General features: G+C 45.2%; 2 protein-coding genes across 2 annotated transcripts in view; one reads left to right on the top strand and one right to left on the bottom strand.

The window, feature by feature from the left end:
* Positions 1-6,982, top strand: part of igdcc3 (immunoglobulin superfamily, DCC subclass, member 3) — a 112,447-nt gene extending 105,465 nt beyond the window's left edge. Inside the window, exons 11-14 of the mRNA XM_078427172.1 lie at positions 731-835; positions 2,859-2,997; positions 4,991-5,201; positions 6,785-6,982. Coding sequence (XP_078283298.1) covers positions 731-835; positions 2,859-2,997; positions 4,991-5,201; positions 6,785-6,982 — 653 coding nt within the window. The remainder of the gene's footprint in view (positions 1-730; positions 836-2,858; positions 2,998-4,990; positions 5,202-6,784) is intronic.
* Positions 6,983-7,116: 134 nt separating this feature from the next.
* LOC144608926 (uncharacterized) overlaps positions 7,117-23,121 on the bottom strand; it is a 79,880-nt gene continuing 63,875 nt past the window's right edge. Inside the window, exons 24-28 of the mRNA XM_078427175.1 lie at positions 22,169-22,288; positions 15,685-15,774; positions 14,642-14,696; positions 7,925-8,089; positions 7,117-7,343 (exon numbers count right to left, since the gene is read on the bottom strand). Of these exons, the coding sequence (XP_078283301.1) occupies positions 7,117-7,343; positions 7,925-8,089; positions 14,642-14,696; positions 15,685-15,774; positions 22,169-22,288 (657 nt within the window). The remainder of the gene's footprint in view (positions 7,344-7,924; positions 8,090-14,641; positions 14,697-15,684; positions 15,775-22,168; positions 22,289-23,121) is intronic.

Genomic DNA, 23,121 nt, shown 5'->3' on the forward strand with positions numbered 1-23,121 from the left:
TAATAATCTGCCTTCCTATTCTTACCACCAAAGTGGATAACCTCACACTTATCCACATTAAACTGCATCTGCCATGCATTCGCCCACTCACGCAACCTGTCCAAGTCACCCTGCAACCTCATAGCATCTTCCTCACAGTTCACACTGCCACCCAGCTGTGTATCATCTGCAAATTTGCTAATGGTACTTATAATCCCTTCATCCAAGTCATTAATGTATATTGTAAATAGCTGCGGTTCCAGCACCGAGCCTTGCGGTACCCCACTAGTCACTGCCTGCCATTCTGAAAGGGATCCATTTATCCCCGCTCTTTGCTTTCTGTCTGCCAACCAATTTTCTATCCATGTCAGTACCCTACCCCCAATACCATGTTAAATTGCCTCACAAAAAAATTGTGATAGGGGACAAAATTCGCTTTTACGGAATCTCTTTGCAAATGAAACTAAATAGATGAAGTATTTTTAAACTTGGGTTTTTGGTGCGGTGCAGATATTTCGGCTTTTTGCTGTGGAACGTCACAATACTTATGGTTTTTCCAGGAATACACCTCCCCAGTAACGTAGGGGATGCCTGTCAGTGAAAGAAGCAATGAACTGAAGCAAAAATAAAATATAAATATTTTCAAGCACTCTTTGTAATGGGGAATATGAGCTGAGCTGTTTGTGGGCAGTGTGCTCTGACCTTTAATATAAGACAGTGTGATTGTAAAACTGAGTGTCTTTTCACCCAGACCCGATGATCGCTTATGAAGTGAAGCTTCTCGCTTTCAATTGCCATGGAGATGGGAATTCCACAGTGCGCTTTGTGGCTCTGCGAGATGCCACTGAACGATCTGGTGAGTAACAGGAGCCTTGATAGGCATGGAAGGAATTTGCAAACAATAACTGGTCAGGCCTTGGCCCAATATTGAACGTAATCTGACCAGCCAGCAATCAATTGTTTGTGCAATTGTTCCTGACCAGCAATGGAAGTTATAACTGGGGCTGACACTGTGTAGTAGTGAAGATATTGTTATTGATGATATTGAAAAGCTTTTCTCCAGAGATGTTGCCTGGCCCGCTGAGTTACTCCAGCATTTACAGTTTCATCCTACACACTGTGTAGTATTGAGACGTTTCCACCATTTCATGGTTCAAGTCAAGTCGAGTTTACTGTCCCCAAGTACAACTGTGCCAGTACAATGAAAATCTTCCTTGCAGTAGCATCACCAGCACATAGGCTCAGTCCATGTGCCTGTGGTGAATCAGTCAGTTGGTTCCGGCAATTGGTAAAGACGCAAAACTACTCTGGGGGTGGCACGGTGGCGCAGCGGTAGAGTTGCTGCCTCGCAGCGCCAGAGACCCGAGTTCCATCCTGACTGCGGGTGCTGTCTGTATGGAGTTGGTACGTTCTCCCTGTGACTGCGTAGGTTTTCTCCGGGTGCTCCAGATTCCTCCCACACTCCAAAGGCATGCAGGCTTGTAGGTCAATTGACTTCTGTAAATCGTCCCTGGTGTGTAGGGTAGAACTAGTGTATGGGTGATTGCTGGTCGGCATGGACTCAGTGGGCCGAAGGACCTGTTTCCACACTGTATCTCTAAACAAAACTAAACTAAACTAAACAACTCCTTAAGGGGAACTACTGCCTTGCGGCTCTAGTGACTTGGGTTTGATCCTGAAATCCTCTGCTGTCCATGTGATACATTCTCCCTGGGACCAAGTGAAGTTCCTTCAGGTTTTCCAATTTCCTCCAACATTCCAAAGATGTGCAGATTGATGGGTCAATTGGCCAAGGTAAAATTGCCCCAGTGTTAGCTGAGTAGTAACTAGTCAGAGGGAGGGAGGAGAACACAATGGATTATTGTAGGATTGTTGTACATGGATATGGAATGGTAAGTGCAGATTTGGTGGGTGGAAGGGCCTGTTTCTGAACTGTATGACCCTGTGAACACCCAACCAACATTTCTCTCTCACCTCTTGCTGCCAGTAATAATACCAATTGTTCATTTATCTTATTGTTCTTCAGGGGACATCGCTGGTACGGTGTCTAAAGGCATAGCTGTGGTCACCTTATTTCACAAATGACTCGTTGTGTTAAAATAATTCAAGATATTTTCACCCAGATTAATCAATATAAAACTGCAAAATTAGGAAGTCAATAAATACAATACTTTACAGCAACCTCCGAATCCTGTGAGCTGATGAAACATAAAAAACATTATCACTTGAATATATTAAATGAAATGTCAATAACATTTTGCCAACAATAAAACTGCAGGTTTTTTTAACACACGTAATGCTAATTGGCCAGTTGGATTAAAGATGATTGGATAGATGTCAAATTAAATTGTTAATTGGACATAACCAACTTTGGTCTTGTCGAGCTTGTCTAACATTGCGAGAAACTATTATGAATAACTATAGAGTGCAATAGGGAAAGAGATTGGAAGCTACAAATGAGAGAAGAATTGATATAACAGGTAGCAAGATGGCGGCACGGTGGTGCAGCGATAGAGCTGATGTTATCCGGCGCCAGAGACCTGGGTTCGATCCTGACTACAGATACTGTCTGTACGGAGTTTGCACGTTCTCCCTGTGACCGCAATGGTTTTTCCCGGGTGCTCCGGTTTCCTCCCACGCTCCAAAGACGTACAGCTTTGTCGGTTAATTGGCTTCGGTAAAATTGTAAATTGTCCCCATTGTGTAGGATAGCGTTTGTGTAATGGGTGATTGCAAGTCTGCAATCTCCGACTCAGTGGGTCGAAGGGCCTGTTTCCACGCTCTATGTCTAAATTAAACTAAAGATCTCAGGGCAGTGATAGAGGTGAACAATTTCATATAAAATGGGCGTACATTAATAAGAGACAATTTGTTTTCAGTTCTGAACACTCCGTGCGATTGCCTGAAAGAGGAGCACAGCAGCAAAACGTCTACAACTGGCATCATCATCGGAACCCACATCGGTGTCACCTGCATCATCTTCTGCGTTCTGTTCCTCGTTTTTGGATACCGTGGAAGGTACACGTACACTCCAGAGAATACTGAGAGCAGGCTCTGAGATGCGTGGGTACATTGTGTGTGCATGTGTGACTTTTTCAGTCAGAGAGTTCTGAACCTGTGGAATTCTCTGCCTCAGAAGGCAGTGGAGGCCAATTCTCTGAATGCATTCAAGAGAGAGCTGGATAGAGCTCTTAAGGATAGCGGAGTTAAGGGGTATGGGGAGAAGGCAGGAACGGGGTACTGATTGATAATGATCAGCCATGATCACATCGAATGGCGGTGCTGCCTCGAAGGGCCGAATGGCCCTCCTCCTGCACCTATTGTCTATTGTAGTTTAGTTTAGTTTTTTGTCACATGTACCGAGGTACAAGTGAAAAGCTTTTGTTGCGTGCTAACCAGTCAGTGGAAAGACAATACATGATTACAATCAAGCCATCCACAGTGTACAGATACATGGTAAAGGGGATAAAGTTTAGTGCAAGATAAAGACGAGTAAAGTCCGATTAAAGGTAGTCCGAGGGTCTCCCAATGAGGTAGATAGTAGCTTAGGACCGCGCTCCAGTTGTTGTTCAGTTGCCTAATAAGAACTGGGAAGAAACTGTCCCTGAATCTGGTGTGCCCGGCCTAACCCATGATAGTCTGCACATATGGAATGTGTATGCAAGTCCTGAAGTTTCAGTGTAGAATCTGGAATGTACACAAATTTAAATCTGAGTGCTTTTGCCTAGATGAGATTTTAATTGTCACTTGTACCAGCACCAGAACAATGAAAAACATACTTGCAGCATCTTACCAGGCCCATAAATGCAATATCACATAGATAAATATATAATAATGATTAAAAATTCAATAAACTAATGACCATAATAATAGTACAAAAGCTGGGAGTCCTTCGTGCAAACAAAGACATAGAAATCCATTGTTGCTGAGTTTCATGTTGTGCAGTGTTCAAGAGTCAGGAAGAAGTTATTTTTGAATCTGGAGGTCATGGTTTTCAGGCACTTACACCTTTTCGATGAGATGAGAGCGAGGTCGGAGTGGTGTGGGTCTTTGATATTAGTGGGGTTTTTCGAGGCCATGCCTCGTATAGACCCATTCGATGGTGGGGAGGTCAGTACCTTTGGATGGGCTGAGAGTGACTAACACTCTCTGCAATCTCCTCTGATCAAAAGCATTCGAGTTGCCAAAGCAAGCCGTGATGCAATCATTCAGTATGTTCTGTACGGTACACCTGCAGAAGATCGATAGAGAATTCTTCAACACACCAAACCCCCTCAATCTTCTAAGGAAGTAGAGACACAGATGGGCTTTCTTTATGATTGCATCAAAGTGCTGGGTCCAGTCCAGATCTTCAGAGAATGCAGGCCCAGGAACCTCTTGCTGTTGACTACCTTCACCTCTAAGTCATGTTTATTATGCACATATTGTACACACACAAGCACTACATGTTTGTCCTGATGTGCTTAATTATGGGTAGAACAGGAATGCGGTCACGAACTGCTCTGTTTCCTTCCATTTCACCCAACATTGCATGAAGTTTTTTACTGTGAATGGACTGAAGAACAGTTTTTTCCACCAGGCTGTCAGGATGCTGAACTCTCTCCCCTCCCTCCCTCCTCTCTCCCCTGCCCCCATTGGACCTGGACTTTAACACACCACACACACGCACATCCAGCACCAGACTCGTTTTTTTAACGCTGCTATGGACAGGCTTTGCACTACTGTTCATTATTTTTGATTGTAATAAATTCATCTTCATCTTTTTTTCATTGAAGTGACTATATTTTATTAAACTGTATATATTGACTGTTGTTTGCTGTGCCTTCTTAATTTAATGCACTTTATTCCTCGGGATTGTGGGAAACGGTATTTCGATTTTCTGTCTGTGTAAACTAACTGAAAATTGACGATAAAGTTGACTTTGACTTTGACTTGAACATCTAACGGGTGCAGTAAATGATATTTCCATGATCTGTGAACTAAGCCTGTCGTCTGGCGCTTGTATTCGCAGGTTGCTAATGTGTAAACATGTTGAAGATGGTCTGGCAACTCCTCAGGCTCCATCTCGGGCCCAGAGAAATTCCCAAGGACTTGTCCTGAACGCTGGAGCGGGCAGAGCCAGGGAAGAGTTCACAGCCAACAGGAAGATGGCGGACATAAATGAGTTGGAAAGATTGTTTCCTGCATCACTTCCGATTGAGCACCAGCACAAGGAAATTACGGTAAGATCTGCTTAACTTAACTCATGATCGTCGGAACATATAATCAAACTGGCTAACTCTTTTTCTCCAGAAGATAGACACAAAAAGCTGGAGTAACTTCTTCAGACTCGAGAGAAGCAATGGGTGATGTTTCGGGCCGAGACCCTTCTTCCGACTTCAGGCACATCTCCAGAGATGCTGCCTGACCCGTTGAGTTACTCCAGCATTTTGTGTCTATCAATCTAGCTGCCGTGTCCAAAATAAATAATTAGGTTTTGTAGTATACACACATGAGAGTCTGCGATTTCTCTTCCATTAGGGACAATTTACAATCTTTACCGAAGATAATTAACCTACAAACCTGAGGTAAACGACTTGACCAGAAATGTCACCCGATCCTTCTCTCCGGAAATGCTACCTGACCCACTGAGTTACTCCAGCATTTTGTGTCCACCTTCGATTTAAACCAGCATCTGCAGTTCTTTCCTACACAACCTACAAAACTGTGCATCTTTGGAGTGTGGGAGGAAACCCGAGCACCCGGGGAAATCCCACGCGGTCACGGGGAGAACGTACAAACTCCATACAGACCGCGCCCGTAGTCAGGATCGAACCTGGGTCTCTGGCGCAGTGAGGCAGCAACTCTACCGCTGCGCCAACGTTCCACCCTATTGGCAGCTTTCTTTAAGCTGCAGGTCCCTCTTGATGTGCTGGTCACTGTTGAATGAATGGTGACAGGTTTAATTAGAGTCATGCAGCATGGAAACGGGCCAAATGGCCCAAATGGCCCAACCTCCCAAGGTGCTCCATCTACGTTAGTCCCACCTGCCCATGTTTGCCCCATATCCTCTAAACCCTTCTTATTCATGTACCTGTCCAAATGTATTTTAAATGTTGTTACGGTTTCTGCCTCAACTACCTCCTCTGGAGCTTGTTCCATATACCTGCCACCCTCTGCAGGGAAAATGTTGTCCCTCGGATTCTCATGAAATCTTTCCCCTCTCTATGTCCTCTGGTTCTTGGCTCCCCTACTCTGGGTAAAGGTCTCTGCATGTTCACCCTATCTCTCCTCTTTATAAACCTCTATAAGTTTGTCCCTCGGCCTCCTGCACTCCAAGGATGAGGTCTAATTGTTCTCGTTACTTAGTGGGATATTTGTTAGATTTGCTTCTATGTGTAGCTCTTAGGGCGAAGGGAATCAAGGAATATGGGGGAGGGGGGGAAGCAGGAACGGGTACTAATTTTGGATGATCAGCCATGATCATGTTGAATGGCGGTGCTGGCTCGAGGGGCTGAATGGCCTACTCCTGCACCTTTTTTCTATGTTTCTACTGAGATTTGTTTTTAGCAGATGTTAAACTTCAAATGTCTATGTGTTTTATTCCCTATTTAACTCCCTGTGTTATTAAATTATAATATTCATTCTTGTATTCCCTCATGAGGCAATTCAGTCTATTAAATCTATGCTTGCTCTCATTCAATGAACAGCGGAGTGCAGACAGAACAAGAGCTACTGTATGTTTATTTTTACACTTTGATATAACGATTGTTTTTGCTTCTTTCCACCACCCCTCCCCCCGGTATTTTTATTTTTCTGTATCCAGCAGTCAAATAACATCTTGCCCATCTCAGAGGAACAGCCCAGCCTGACCTGCCAGAATTCAGTGTTCCCACTGGACAAGTTTGTGGTGACTATGGAACCTTGTGCTTCATTTGAGACTGTTGTGCAGTGCTCTTTAGCAAACGTTAAACAGCTCAGCTTTACGGTAACAAAGGACAATAGTTCTGGAGCCGCAGAGTGAAACTTTTGAGTGAGGCCGGGTCCCAGTTGCCTCCCAGTAGAGTAGGCTCACGCTGAGATGGACACAGTCATATTGATCGATTTCTCCTCTGATGGGCATCTTTGTAGAGCCGTCAGTCTCAGGCCAGCTCTCATTCATTTTGGGGCTTTGGTGACTGCCAGCTCCGTTTGTATCCTCACAAACTCAGGCATGTTGTAATGAAGGTAACAAGGGGTGCAGTTTATCGCCGACACTTCCAAGGATACATTTCCAGGCCTGGACCCCTCACCATTTGCGAACACTCGTCTTATTTGTTGTCTGTTGTTCCTGCGCTCTGCGGTGAAACCCGTTGCTTTGAAGCAAGACCACCGCCTACCTTCACCTGAGCAAGGACGCAGCAGGGATTTGATGGATTTCTTTTCTCAGTGTATTCAAACTCAAAGCCACAAAAGCTTCATTGGATTCAGCACCGGATTCTTGACAAAAGTGACTGGTGGGGCCTAACGTAGGCTGGTGATAAGACTTGGAGAAACAACACAAAAGACAAGTTTGTTGATTATAAACTACCTCAACCGTATTGAATGTCTTATAAGGAAGCTGTTCCATTTGGCATCTTCCTTTCTACAAGTAGAAGAGCACTTGATCAGTTCAGATGCGGTGCTACCTCAAGACCTTGCTCATCTGCCATAGAGAGCATGGAAACGCCCGAAAGAGAAATAAAAAGCACTTCCAAATATAAAGAGAAACATTCTACCTCAAGTTTTATAGAACTCCGTTCTGTGTTGTGGGACTGTTTCCCTCCATTGTTGTAATGTGATGATTTAACCAAACTTCCAGCTTGCTTCAGGACAAGGCATGGAACCAATGGCCACTGCATTTTTATTTTGTACCTGACGCTGTATATAATAGCCACGTCTTTATGTGTGTGTTTTTTTTTGTGTTATTATTTTTTGTTTTTCACACGGCGAAGGTGTTTGTTCTTGTTGGTCGTCGGAGAATTGTTCCGTTCGCGGTTCTTCTGCAGAAGGACTTCACCAAAGACAAGCTTTTGAAGAGAAACAAAGAAGGGCCCAATTGCTGACCAGAGCGGCCAACCCTGTTCGCACGCCTCAGTTAGATCCAAGCTCACTGTAAACAGAAGGACAACAATGTGGCCAGTGTTGAGCCCAGCATTCCCGCCCCGGCTCCTGCCTCACAGACCTCCTAGGATTTCAATAACATTCAAAAGAATCAGCGAGCCCTTTTGCAAAGGGAGGTTCGCGTACGTTTTGCCTTCAGCCTTTGCGTGATCTCTCTTTGTACAGAGGGGGGGTCGGCCAGTCTCGACTAAGGCATAAGGTGCAAGCAGCCACGACTCTCTGCACCAAGCCTGTTGAGGCAGAGTCTCACACAGGGTGACCTGACCAGGGCGAGGGGGTACTATGTCAGCAGTAGTTCCTCTGGAGGCAAAGAACAGCGTAAATCATGAACGTGATGTCAAGTGTGTTACCACAAGAAACCCCCCCCTAAGGCAAGCTGGGGGCTGAGACTAGTTGACCTCCAAGTTGACATGCCTGAGGGGGCAAAAAAAATGCAGTGTTTCAGTCGAAATTAGAGATCTTACTGGCGTTTTGCGCATTTAACAGTTCATCTGCGTGGCCAAGTGCTTCTCATGCATTAGTCAGTGCTCTGTCTTGACTATTGACTATTTTCTGGGTAACGTTGGTCTCTGTGGTGCAAATGGGTGTTCGTGATGTCCAGATAGCTGTGACGACGGTTATTTACTCGGATTAAGTGGAAATAATTAGTTTCAGTGGATCCTTGTGCTTGCAGGCTGATTAGATGGCATGCAGTCAGTTACAGTTACCTACCTCAGTGTTATCATCCGAATCCGCCCTGCCATGCATCGACACAAGTCAACGTTAGGTTTTAATTTTCATCCCCTAGACTCCACTTGCAACCATATTTAGGTTTGTAAAATTGTTTATATCTATTTGAGGTGACAAAGAAAAAAAAACACACCTCGACATTGGAATTTACCCTTTTTAAAAAAAACAAAAAAACACCTGTGCTTATTGGGCCTGCAAACACCCAGAGTTGGGCACTAACACAGCCATGTGCCATTCCCAGTGCCCAGCTCCTATCCCTTGTGCATGGCTCACAGCAGTTGTGCCATTGAATTGCCCAATGTTGAGTGTGAGCTGGACCCTAAGCATAGGGGTGCCAACTATCTCACTCCCAAATACGGGACAAAGGGTGACGTCACCGCCCCGCGCCCACGTGACCTCACCCAGCCAGCGGCCACGTGCTCCCGCTCCACCAATGGCGGCCGCCATTGGTGGAGCGGGAGCACGTGGCCGCTGGCTGGGTGAGGTCACGTGGGGCGCGCGGGGCGGTGACGTCACCCTTTGCCCATTATTTGGGAGTGAGTAAGTTGGCAACCCTACTAATACGGGACAAGGGCGGTCCCGTACGGGACAAACCAATTTAGCCCGAAATACGGGATGTTCCTGCTAATATGGGACAGTTGGCAACCCTACTAAAGAACTCCTGCCCTTGGGATTTGTGTAGAAGATGGCGTGGAGAACTTTAGACTTTAGAGATACGGCGTTGAAAACGGGCCCTTCGGCCCATCGAGTGCGCGCCGACCCCGTACACTAGCACCATCCTACTCGCGAGGGACAATTTACAATTTACAGAAGCCAATTAACCCTCAAACCTGTACGTCTTTGGACTGTGGGAGGAAACCGGAGCACCCGGAGAAAGCCCACGAGGTCACGGGGAGAATGTACAAACTCCGTACAGGCAGCACCCGTAGTCAGGATCGAACCCGGGTTTCTGGCGCTGTAAGGCAGCAACTCGACTGCGGCGCGGCGCCACCGTGCCATTTGCGAGGAGGTAAACATGGGACGGGTGGGCGGATTGAGGTGATCACGTGATAGATGCCAACCACGAACAGGCGTGTATCATGTGATCACTTGACCTGCTCAGATCCCAAGTCTGAATGTTCCTGAGACACTGCCAAGTGGCGGTATTAAGTTGAACATCGGTGATGGGGGCTCCACAGAATAATTCTCACGATGCCAACCGCTGACTCAGCAGATACTGTGTGATCAGTGTCACACATCTGACTTGCCTGACTGCAGTTTCTCTGCGCTATCTGCGCCTACTTCGAGTAGACAGTCAATGCTGTGTGTTTCCACCCAAAAGCCCCAGGCTGTGCAGTGCAGGGGATTTGGGCCATGCAGCCAAAGACATCATAGGGCATACAATTAATTTAAGGCAAGTGTCATTTACTAAGATAAATCATGCAGGGACTTGCTAGGGACAATTTAGGGACACGATCAGGTAGAAGTTGTCAAATGCTGCCCTTCATCCAAATTTTTAAGGCTGTCCCTTTGAATCTTGCATTGAAAGTTTTATTAAGCATCTGGCCTTTTCTGGAAGGTTCTCGCTCAGTGTTGTGAAATTGTGAGAAAGTTCACCCTGATGATTCTCTGTACTGATCCCCAGAGTGGAAATATTCCACCAATACCACCTATCCAAACCTTTCATTGACAGAAGCATGATGGAAATGGACACTAGGTATTTGTGCACACAGGGTATATCTCTATCACTCAAGATAGACACAAAATGCTGGAGTAACTCAGCGGGTCAGACAGCATCTCTGGAGAAAACGAATAGGGGACATTTTGGGTCGAGAACCTTCTTCAGAGAATCCGAAATGTCACCAATTCTTTTTCTCCAGAGATGCTGCCTGACCCGCTGAGTTACTCCAGCATTTTGCGTCTATCTTCACTGTAGAAGTCCCTTTCTACTCTACATCGCATAGATGCATATCCTAACAAAACCGGCCCCTACACTGCGAGATGGGAGGAGTGTGCCGTGAACAATTTGACAAGTACTTATCGCCACAAACGCAACTGTAAAAATGACACAAGTACAAGGACAAAATATAACAAAGATCACAAAGATCACAAATGAATGGAAGTCACAAGTGTGATGCAGTGTGGGAAGAGTTGGTACCCTGTTGGTTTCGCCCTAACACTGTTAGACACTCTGCATTCCTCACCCATGCTCATCAAACAGTGTGGGACATGCTCTGATATGGGGCTGGTATTTGATTTAACATTACTGGAGAATATGCTTGGGGTTATGGCTATCTCAGGGATGCATCATTATTTGCTTTAGTTGTTCAGTGCAGAGTAGTTTTGCGAAGACAGGATATTTTCATACTGTTAGTCTGAAGTATTTATTTGCAAGTGTTGTGCTCTCTTGTTGACCAAAAAAATGCTGAACAAGTTTTCTTTCTGTTTAGTGGTGAGCTTGCGATCTGCCCACCAGACTTCAGGATGTTGAAGGGATTGGAAATGTAACTATATAGCCAGAATTAAATGCATTTAAGAAAGTTTAATTCAGCTGATGGCATGCCTAATAATTCTTGGGCTGAACTTTGAAGAAAACTTTGTCATTCAATATAGGGAATGGAAAATGAATGATATGTTTGGGAGCAATATTTTTTTGTATAAAACACTCCCAATGGATTTTCCTTCCTTCTGAAGCCAGAAGTTGTCTCTGCATTAAATTGGCCCAGGTGTAGATTGTGTGTGTTCCTTGGTCACCTGGGAAAGACTGCATCCATTGGGTGAGTGAGACAACACACACTGGAATCTAACTCAGCAGTGGTGTAAGTTATGTCTCACACTACCACAACCTGCAGATCAATCAGGAAACCGGGTTTTTGTGAAACCGCAGTGTTTGCGTTTTTCAGTATAAAGGGAAACAAATGTTTTATTATAAGATTCTTTTTTACATTTACTGTCTGTTACAGCCTGTCTGTAAGGCTTTGTGTTTATTTTGGTAAGATTTTTTTTTGAGAAATGCACAGTTTTTTTTCCTGTTATTGTGGTGACTTATTTTCAGTATTATACCACGTTTGCTGGGGTTTCTGAGCATATTTAGATTTAGATTTATTAGTTAATATATTATTTTTAAAACACAAATGTCTACATATTGTTAGGGTCTGATATATATTGAGGATAACTGTGTGGATAATACTGTTACAAATAATCTCTGTGACAAGGGTCTTTGTTGCATGTGACACTATTGGAGTTTCCATGGGAAAGCTGGGATCTAATTCCCTGAGTCTATTGGTTATTTCTTTGTTTGCTTACACCAGTGTGGACACATTGGGATGAATGGCCTTCTGTGACATGTATTTTTATAATTCCTGTCATAAAGGCAATTGAAGGATACCAAATGCTGGAGTAACTCAGTAGGTCGGTCGGGCAGCATCTCTGGAGAACATGGATAGGTGATGTTTTGGGTCGAGATTAGTCTTCAGACATGTTCTTTGGAGATGCTGCCTGACCTGCTGATTTACTCCAGCACTTTGTGTCCTTTTGTGCATTTACCAGCATTTGCAGTTTCTTGTTTCTCCATGAAGGCTCGCAGGCTGTGTTCATGTTGAACTTCCACCTGGAGTCTGATTATTTTGATTAAGTGTGTATAATGTTGCATGCAGACAATAAACAGTAAAAGACAGGGGGTTGAGGGGGGAGTTTTTTAATCTTCGCCACCCCAAAAGGAATGAGGCAAGATTGGATTGTGCAAAAATACATGATGGGATGTAGAGTGGGTAACTCATTCTTGCTGGTTGGGTTAAAATTGCCCCCATTGTTTTAGGTCAAGTTGAAATGCTTGTTAATCTTGAAGATCCAGTAAATAAAAACTCCAAATGAAAACTGGAGATACTCAACAAGTGGGGGACTGCGCATGAAACAGAGTAAAAGTTTATTCTTCTTGATGTTCTGATCAAAAGTCATTGACCTCCAACTCTGTTTTTCCTTCAATAGACGCAGCCTGAACCCGTTGAGTATTTCCAACATTTTCTGTCTTTATTTCGGATTTGCAGCATTTTGTTCGTCGATTGTCCAAAGCTATGTAGGTAGTGCTTGTAAAGGAAATCCCTTCACGGGGAGAAAATAGCAATGCGATGTGTGTTATTGCTCCCTCCGTTAATCAATGGAGACCCTTTCCTGATGATGATCCGGGGCCGAGCTTCTGCCTGGCAGGATCAACCCTTCATCAATTGCCAGTTTCACCAGCATTTGAGTCGTTGATTTTTCAAAGCATTCCCAAATGTCCTGCTTCTGATTAATTGGAGGGAGAGTGTTACAGACCCTGGAACTGAAGTGACGGGGAGGGTGTGGGTGGTAGAGGAAAACTTCTGATCCCGTCAAGGGAAGCACGTTTATGTAACGCAGTAGATTCAGTAACGGGTACACATCATTGTCTAAGCTGATAATGGGCTTCATACCCAAGGTATCCCCATGTGCTCAAGGTTATTTGCAACCGAGTGCTATTACCGTTCCAGAAATTTAAAGTGTAGCTGTTCCCACAAAATGATGCTGGAGTAATGTTCCATTTTGTTTTATATTATATATAAATATATTATAGAAACAAAGAGAAAACCATGTAACCATTGTAAGGAGCTAGGCTGCTGACTTATGACACTGGACTGTAAACAGTGATCCAGACTGTAATAAAAGGGTATATGTAACTTTTAAATAAATTGTCGCCTGCTGTCAAAATCCATCCACGGGCATTGTGACCATAAGGTTCAAGCAGCAACATGAAAACCCGTGTAGGTGTGGGACTGAAGTGTCGTGGTCCCTCACCGCCAAGTTCAAAGCACTTTCCTCTCCTCTTTACATTGTTCCTTGTGTGAATGTTCATATTCCCACTGATCATATGATTGTTGACTTTGTACAATGACAGATCCTGTTTTTGTAGTTCAAATTGTTTAGTGTGTGAAAATATAATTATGACAAAATAAAATAGTGTTAGTCAAACAATTCTTGATTGTTGTCTGTGACGTTTGTAAATTGGAATTGTACTCGTGTCAATAGCACAGACAGGTTCTTCAGCCCAACTTGTCCATGCCGACCAAGATTCCCCATCTACGCTAGTACAACTTTACCCATGTCCCTCTAAATCTTTCCGATCCATGTTCATATCCAACAGTCTTTCAAATGTTATATTATCTGCCTCAGCTACCTCCTCTGGCAGCTCATCCCATATACCCAATCACCCTCTGTGTGGAAAAAAAGTTGTCTTTCAGGTTCCTATTAAATCTTTCCCCTCTGACCTTAAACGTCTGTCCTCGGGCTCTTGGTTCCACTACACAGGGTAAAAGACTCTATGTATTCACCCTATCTATTCCCCTCATGATCTAAGACACCACTTCAGACTGAAGAAGGGTCTCGACCCAAAACGTCACCCATTCCTTCTCTCCAGAGATGCTGCCTGTCCCGCTGAGTTACTCCAACAGTTCATGGCTAATCTATCTCTCCCTCCTAACCCCATTCTCCTGCCTATCACCCCTTAATCCCCGACACCCGTATTAATCAAGAATTGCAAGGCCTGCGATAGTACCTGCCTCAACTACCTCCTCCGGCAGCTCGTTCCATACACCCACCACCCTTCGTGTGAAAAAGTTACTCCTCAGGTTCCTATTAAATCTTTCCCCCCATCACCTTAATTTTTAATTTTCACTTTAAGTTTCACTTTACCTCTAGTTCGGTTAACTGATCTTGTTTCAGAATCTCTCACTATCATCAAGTCTCTGTCATTTATAAGACACTTATTGGTTTTATCTGCCCACAGTTTGATTGGAGTGTCACTTTTATAGCACATTACATGCTTCACTCTGGTATTTTTCTCTTTGCACGATCTGTTGTACTTGGTTGTATTCCTGAAGATTACAATTTGACCGGATAGCAGGCAAACAAACCTTTTCACTGTATCTCGGTACAATAATAAACTAAATACGAAATCCATTAAACACGCTCCCATCATTATTGTTCCACAGGAAATAATTAATACTAGTTTGAAGCCTGATATAGTGTTAGCATAAGTACTCTGTGTGTTTTAATTGTAATTTACTACGTTAGTTAAACTGATGCAATTATAAACTTTAAATTATAAAGTTACTGGACTCTGCTTTCCCTGCTCTTTCTTAGGTTTTGTTGTTATTTTTCCATTATACTTTCAACTCACATCCAAGTAAGTCTTATACTCTCTGATGCTGCTCAGATTTTGATATCAAAAACCAACACTTAATATTATTAGAGAGGCCTGAAGTTTGGAACTAACTGGAGTGGTTCCATGCTGTATGTGAACTGTGGAAAGGTTTTTAGAGAAATACCATCCCCGAACTTGAAGAGCATTCTTTCAGAGAGTGTCAGGTGTCAGAGGCGGGTGGAGCAACAAACCATACCAAGAAACGAGAGAAGGGCCCAAAATCCACACATTGCAGCTTGACCTCAGTCTTCTTGAGTTTCACTTGAACTTTAACCCTTGCTGAATTGGTTCAGGTGCTTTATCAGAGGGAATGAATGCCCTGATATGTGAGCAGCTGTCTCCAGGGGTGGACTTTGAGAACTTCAAAGAGAATTGGGGGGGGGGGAGGGTAGAAGAGAGAATGGGGCTAAAAGTCAAAATCGGGCGCCTTTCATCTTATTCATTTGCATAGTCTCTCTTGAAAACAGCGTTACCATGGCAACGAAGCCAAGAGTTTGTGTGCCTTAAGCTGCAGAACCACACCACACGCGACTCTGGCCCATTCTGTTCAGTGCTGGACGATACAGTGTGCAAACGGCAATGTTAGTCCCTGTAATGAAAGCTGACAGACAAGGTGTGTGCTTGTTGATAAATATATGTTAAAATCCACTCTACATTACAACGCAGACTTTACTCTCTGGCTTGGCCGTGCTTTTGATCGCACAACCTCGTTCTGCCTGGATGTTGCTCCGGAACTGTTGGGACTGCACCTTGGGGACAGAGAAAGAGAGAGGGAGGGAGAAAAAAAAGGAACAATGGGTTAAACAAAACCAACTGCAGGATTCATCATCTTGGAAGCTGGTTGGCTGAACGTTGGGATGGGTGGGGCGATTTTATCCAATCAGTGCAAGGGCCAAAACAGGTCACCCACCCATGAATTCCTTATGCAACTAAACAGTGCCAGAACCAATCCATATATCAGAATAACATCTCAGGTATAAATCAGCAGATACTGCTTATTTTCCATTACAGTTGAAGTCTGCCGGGTCATTAGCGCACTCACTCAATGCCTTTTCACACAGTGGCACATGCTGCTACAATGATTAATGCAAAGCCATGCATGCACCCAGAGAGCACGTTATGACCATACTTAGAGCCAACAGCCATAACATCAAACAGCTCCACTTGCGTTTCAGACATATCCCATACCCACACCACATATCAGCACGAGCTGTCTTACTTCAACTGTGGTGGGTACCAGAGGGTGTAACAAGGACAAGGCTAGCAGCTCACCCAGAAAGAGGTAATGTAGATAATGACACCAATATTTGCAAAAGAACAGACACATCTGATAAACTTTCTATAGTTCTTTTTTGGAAGCTCGCCAATGTTTGCAAAAGAACAGGCACATCTGATAAATTTCCTCGAGTTCTCTTTTGGAAACTCGCCAATATTTGCAAAACCCAGGCGCGTCCGATAGACCAACTAGAGTCCCTTTTGGAAATTCGCAGAGTGGTTTCGTAAAGGGTGATTGGTGACACATAAGAGGTCCATTTTTAAAACCAAGCACAGGGAGGGTGTGGGTGGAGAAGGGGGAAGATGAGATTTGCCTTTATTGGCCAGCGCTGGACAGTAGTGTGTATTGTTCAGTGATTGCATTCACCTCTGTGCACCCATCCATCCATATCAACAAATATGGATCTGACCAGCAGCAAGGCCAAGAATCGATCCCTCCCTAAACACCCCCAGCCTCCATCAGACCCAACTACCATTGGGAACATAAACAGTGTGGCAAGATAAATAGGTAGCTGGTTAAAGATACAAGAGTAGGGTACTTTTGTAACTTTGTCAGCGCCTTGTGGCGACTCTTCTGTGTTCTGTGTACGCAAAAAAACAAAGAATCTCCCAATATCTTCACAGTACATGTGACAATAAAGAATCGAATCAATCCATCCAACCATCCATCCATCCTTATCACATTCATGGAATGTGAATAAACTTGTGTGGGAAACCATGGTGTTCTAAAGGTATTGAAATGTTGGTGACTTATGCAACACCCAATCAAGACACTCAAACCCAAACACTCAAGAGTTAAAGCAGTATCAAAGCTGATAAAGATACATCTAAAACTAAGAATCTGACCGCTGCCAGTAAAACTTGATTTGTGAAATATGCCGTGATGCACTGTGTGAGGAATAACAAGGAAAGAAAATAAGTACTGGATGGTAGAATTCTCATAGTAGAGAGGCTGAGGGATTAGGGGCATTTAGATGTGCGAGTCTTTGAATGAGCGAGGATAGATTGATAGAGCTATACAGGGTTATTTAGGGAGCCTGGACTACACCATGGTCACATTAAACCTACACAAATTCAGTCACACTAAAATATTATGCCAAGTTTGGGTGTCATAAATTAGCATGTCAAGGGCACGTAGGCAATGGCAGGGAACTGCCATGTAGTTGAAAACACAATGGACTTGTGTTCAAATACTAGAGGGCATAGCTTTAAGGTGAGAGGGGCAAGGAGATTTAAAGGGGATGTGCAGCACAAGTTTGTTTTTTACACCGAGTGTAACGAGTTCCTGCCGCCAGGGTTGGTGGTTGAGGCATGTACCATAATGGTGTGTATGAGACTTTTGGATAGGCACATAGATAGATAGGCAGGTAATGTAGGAATGGAGGGATATGGATTATGCACAGGTAGATAAGAGATGGGAAGAAGGGTCTCGACCTGAAACGTCACCCATTACCTCTCTCCAGAGATGCTACCTGTCCCGCTAAGTTACACCACCATTTTGTGTCTATCTAGGTAAGAGATGGTCTTGGCATCTTGTTCGGCACAGATACTGTGGCCTGTTCCTGTGCTAAACAGTGTAGGCAGAAACTGCAGATGCTGGTTTACACTGGAGATAGACACAAAAAGCCGGAGTAACTCAGCGGGACAGGCAGCATCACTGGGGAGAAGGAAAAAGGGTGACGTTTCGGGTCGAGACCCTTCTCCAGTCTGAAAGTCACCTGAAGAAGGGTCTTGACCCAAAACGTCACCCATTCTTTCTCTCCAGAGATGCTGCCTGTCCCACTGAGTTACTCCGGCATTTTGTGTCTATCTCCAGTGCTGGACTGTTCCATGTTCTATTCCCAGGATCCAGCCTTCCCTGTTAATTACTCCCAGGGTCCTGCTAACCCACTCCATCAATCCCAGGGCCTCAGTCCCTTCTCACCACAGATCATAATAATTAGTAGAAAGTAATTTCCTTTTTCCTCAATTTTGTCTGCTACAAGACTCATTTTATTCTGTCAGTACAGACAGGCTCTTGGTCATACCAGTGCTACACAGCTCTGTGCAGGTATATTGCACAGGGTACTCATAGGGACTGTACAGAAATACCATTTAATTATTTTAAAAGGCTGAAGAATGTAAAAAGGCAGAGGATCCTTTCTGATTAAACAATAATTATTCAACAATTCAGGGTCTCTTGTCTGAAAGATGGTTCCTGAAAGCATTTCATTCAAATCAGTTGCAGATGTGTCAAGCAGAGGATTTTGCGCTCAGAAAAAGTAGGCTTTGGGGCCATTGGCCGGAGGTACTGAAGAATGATGTGAGCAGATGTGTTTCAATATCAGCAACACTAACCCCTTCATCTCCAATCAATGCATTTCAAAGATTGCTGTTCTCACACAACCTAATGTGGTCAGAGACACAACCAACCACATCCATGCACGGTGGAGCAGAAGGGCAGCAAGGTGGAGCAGCAGTAGAGTTGCTGCCTTATAGTGCCAGAGACCCCGGTTCAATCCTGAGCAGGGGTGCTGTCTGTACGGAGTTTATACGTTCTTCCCGTGACCTGCAGGGTTTTTTCCGGGAGCTCTGGTTTCCTCCCACACTACAAAGATGGACAGGTTTGTAGGTTAATTTACGTTGGTAAAATTGTAAGTTGGCCCTAGTGCATGTGTAGGATAGTGTTAGTATGTGGGGATCGCTGGTCGGCGTGGACTCGGTGGGCCAAAGGGCCTGTTTCTGTGCTGAATCTCTAATCTAAACTAAACTGAACAGAAACCGCTCTCTGTTACAGGAGGTTATTCTGCCATGGTCCTGCTCTGAGATGCAAAAATCAAAGGGTAGATGGGATTATCTAAAAGGCAAAATCTTGCCACAAATTCTCCACTTTAAAGTAATTGAGGAAAGGATCAGAGGGGTGTAGAATGTTTTGTTTCTGCCTCAAGGGTGGTGGTGGGTTTGACATCAAGAGCAATGGAGGTGGAAATCAAATCTTCATCGTTCAGGAGAAGTACCTGGGAGAGCATTGGAAATGTCTTCAAGACTGTGGGCTGGAGGTGGGGTTAACATGAGCAGGTTTTTTTAACATGCATCAGCACAATGGGCAAAATGGCCGCCCTCTGTTAATTTCTGTGATTCTTCCAATAAAATGAGTCCAACAACGTAATAACTAAGACTGTGATGTTGTCACACACCAGTGGATGCTGCATGAAAACATCCAGAAAATAAAAAAATACCATTAAAACCACCCTTCAAGGGTTAACAATGTGGACTGAAGTTACACGCTCCAGCCTGGGTGTACTGTTCAATGTACTAGGTATGAGTTTCCAGCCTACACCTGGTCCACAATGCCTGATGCACTCAAAGTAGTCATCCTGCTTAGCAGCATAGTCGACCACTCCTCTGGCCTGATGGTAGACATCAATTGAGCCTTCACAGTGATCGTGAGTTAGAGTTTCACCACGTTCAGGGTGATGACGTTTCTACCCACTTCACTACTGAATTGGCTAATCCCTTATTTTGAAACTGTGATCTCTGGTCATGGACACTCTAGTCAACGGCAACATCAGATCGGCATCTACCTTGTCAGGCCCCAGACGAATTGTATACGTTTCAATGAGATTACCTCTCATTCTTCTAAACACAAGAGAGTATAAACCTAGTTTGCTTAATTCTTTTCTCAGGAGACAAACCAAAGATTCAAGAATCAATCTGGTTAACCTTCACTGCAGTTTGTTTATTGTAAGTATATCCTTCAATAAGTAGTGAGACAAGACCGGCAGATAATATTCTAAATATGGTTTCCGCAGGGCCTTTTATAATTAGAGAAAGATGACTCCACTCTGGTACTCAAATTATTCTCCAATTAAGGTGAATATACCATTGGCTTTCTAAATTGCTCTCTGTATCTGCTTGTTAATTTTCAGCAATTAATCTGCGAGGATATTCAGGAATGTCCAAATATTAGCGTCATTAATGTGTCACCATTTAAGAAATACTCTTCACCTTAATTTTTTCATGTCCAACGGACAATGTAGCAGGAAAACTGTTCCCAATGTTGGGGGAGTCTAGAACCAGGGGCCACAGTCTAAGAATAAAGGGGAGGCCATTTAAAACTGAGATGAGAAAAAACTTTTTCACCCAGAGAGTTGTGAATTTGTGGAATTCTCTGCCACAGAAGGCAGTAGAGGCCAATTCACTGGATGAATTCAAAAGAGAGTTAGATAGAGCTCTAGGGGCTAGCGGAATCAAGGGATATGGGGAGAAGGCAGGCACGGGTTACTGATTGTGGATGATCAGCCATGATCACAATAAATGGCGGTCGGCGCTGGCTCGAAGGGCCAAATGGCCTCCTCCTGCACCTATTTTCCATGTTTTCTGTTTTCTATGTATGTACTTTGTTCAATCAAGTGCTTGTGTCCTTCCTCAGCCTTGTGCATCCTCCTCACAGGCTATCCCTCTATCACTTGCCAAGCTTTGACCTGCCACCCGTACCCTTCTATCACTTGCCAGGCTTTGTCCCGCCCCCACCTCTCTTCCAGCTTTCTCCCCACTATTACAATCAATCTGAAGAAGGATCCCGACCCAAAAAGCCACCTATCCATGTTCTCCAAATGGCTGCTTGACCCGCTGAGTTACCTCAGCACTTTGTGTCTTTTTTGCTAGACCAGTATCTGCAGTTCTTTATGTCTTCACACATCCCACTCTGCCACCTAGCTTTGAATCATTAGCACATTTGTGTATCTTACACATGGTCCCTTCATCAAATCACTGAAACAAATTCACAGGAGTGGTGCTACACTGGATCCACACCAGTGTCTCCAGAACACGCCGATCACAGGACCTGGGGGGGGGGGAGGGGGGGGGGTTGGGGGAGGTAGGGACTGGTTAGTTGACGTGATGCTGGGGTTTGGGGAGTTGGGGGAGGGATGAGGGTTTGGGTTGGGGGAGGTAGGGGCAGGTTAACTGGGGTGGTAGATAGGCTAGTGTGATGCTGGAGTTGGGGGTAGGGGCAGTGTGGTGGGGTTGGTACGTGAGCTGTGTTGTGATGGGGAGGCGGGAGGGGGGGCAGGATTGGGGAGGTAGGGGTGGGTTAGTTGACGTGATGTTAGGGTTGGGGGTGGGGGAGGAAGGACGGGGGGGGGTGGTGGGTGGGTGGGAGTGGGGGGAGGATAGGGGGAGGTAGGGGTGGGTTAGTTGATGTGATGCTTGGGTTGGGGGTGGGGGAGGAAGGATGGGGGGGTGGTGGGTGGGGTGGGAGTGGGGGAGGATAGGGGGAGGTAGGATAGGGGGAGGTAGGGGTGGGTTAGTTGATGTGATGCTTGGGTTGGGGGTGGTGGGTGGGGTGTGTCGTGGTGGGGGAGGTGGGAGTGGGGGGAGGATTGGGGGAGGTAGAGGTGGGTTAGTTGATGTGAGGGTTGGGATGGGGGGGTGATGGGGGTGGGATGGGAGTGGGGGGAGGATTGGGGAAGGTAGGGGTGGGTTAGTTGATGTGATGCTAGGGTTGGGGGGTGGGGGAGGGGGATGGGGGTGGTGGGGTGGGAGTGGAATGGGGGGGGTGATGGGGTGGGGTGGGAGTGGGGGGAGGATTGGGGTGGGTTAGTTGATGTGATGCTAGGGTTGGAGTGGGATGGGGGGGTGATATAGGGGATGGGAGTGGAGGGAGGATTGGGGGAGGTAGTGGTGGGTTAGTTGATGTGATGCTAGGGTTCGGGGGGTGGGGAGGAGGGTTGGGGGGTGGGAGTGGGATGGGGGGTGGGAGTGGGGGGAGGATGGGGGGAGGTAGGGGGTGACGTGATGCTGGGCATGAGTTGGGGAGGGGTTGTGGCGGTGGGGGGTGGTGGGGGTGGGATGGGGAGAGCACACGATCCAGGGAAGATTGCTGACCTTCAGAAGCTGATCCTGTAACTGCCGCATGACGTCGTGGTTCTCCAGCAGGAGCTGCTTCTGTTCCCTCAGCTCATTGTGCAGTTTATTTATTTCCATCTGAAGCCTGGCTTCCCGCTCCTATGGAACAGGACAGATGTTTCTCACCCCATGCTCCACAGCTATTACAGGATCCAAATCTCACACAAACATATTCAGTAAAACTGTTCCCTCAGCTGGAGCCAATACATACAGAAGGAACCAATGATCCAGTAATACTGATACACCTGCAACGCTGTTTTGTATGCAGCGTCCTTCTAATTGTACTCCCCATGACAGTTACCAATAATGATCATTATCCTAAGTCGGCACAGTGGCTAGTGGTAGGGCTGCTGCCTTACAGCACCAGAGACATGGGTTCAATCCTGACTATGGGTGTCAGGGGTTATGGGGAGAAGACAAGAGAATGGGTTTCGGATGGGGTTCAGAGTGAGAGATAGATCAGCCATGATTGAATGGCGGAGTAGACTTGATGGGCCGAATGGCTTAATTCTGCTCCTGTCACTTATGACCTTATGACTATGGGTGCTGCCTGTGAGGAGTTTGTGACCGCGTGGGCTTTCTCCGGGCGCTCCGGTTTCCTCCCACAGTCCAAAGACGTACAGGTTTGTAGGTAATTGGCTTTGGTAAAAATTGTAAATTGTTCCTAGTGTGTAGGATAGTGTTAGTGTATGGGGTGATCGCTGATCGCAGAAGGGCCTGTTTCCGCGCTGTGTCTCTAAAGTCGAAAGTCAAGGTCGTCAATACGTGCTCCATGGGGCTTCAGCCATCCCCAGCATTCACTAGTGACGGAGCCCACAACAAATGCTGGTAAATGGAATCAATATAGACAGATACTGAACGATCAGGAGAGACCCATGGGGTGGAAAGGCTCATTTCCATGTTGTATGACTCCAAAGGTCTAATTGCCGTGT

The sequence above is a fragment of the Rhinoraja longicauda genome, chromosome 33, assembly GCF_053455715.1.
Source record: "Rhinoraja longicauda isolate Sanriku21f chromosome 33, sRhiLon1.1, whole genome shotgun sequence".
Lineage (NCBI taxonomy): Eukaryota > Metazoa > Chordata > Chondrichthyes > Rajiformes > Arhynchobatidae > Rhinoraja > Rhinoraja longicauda.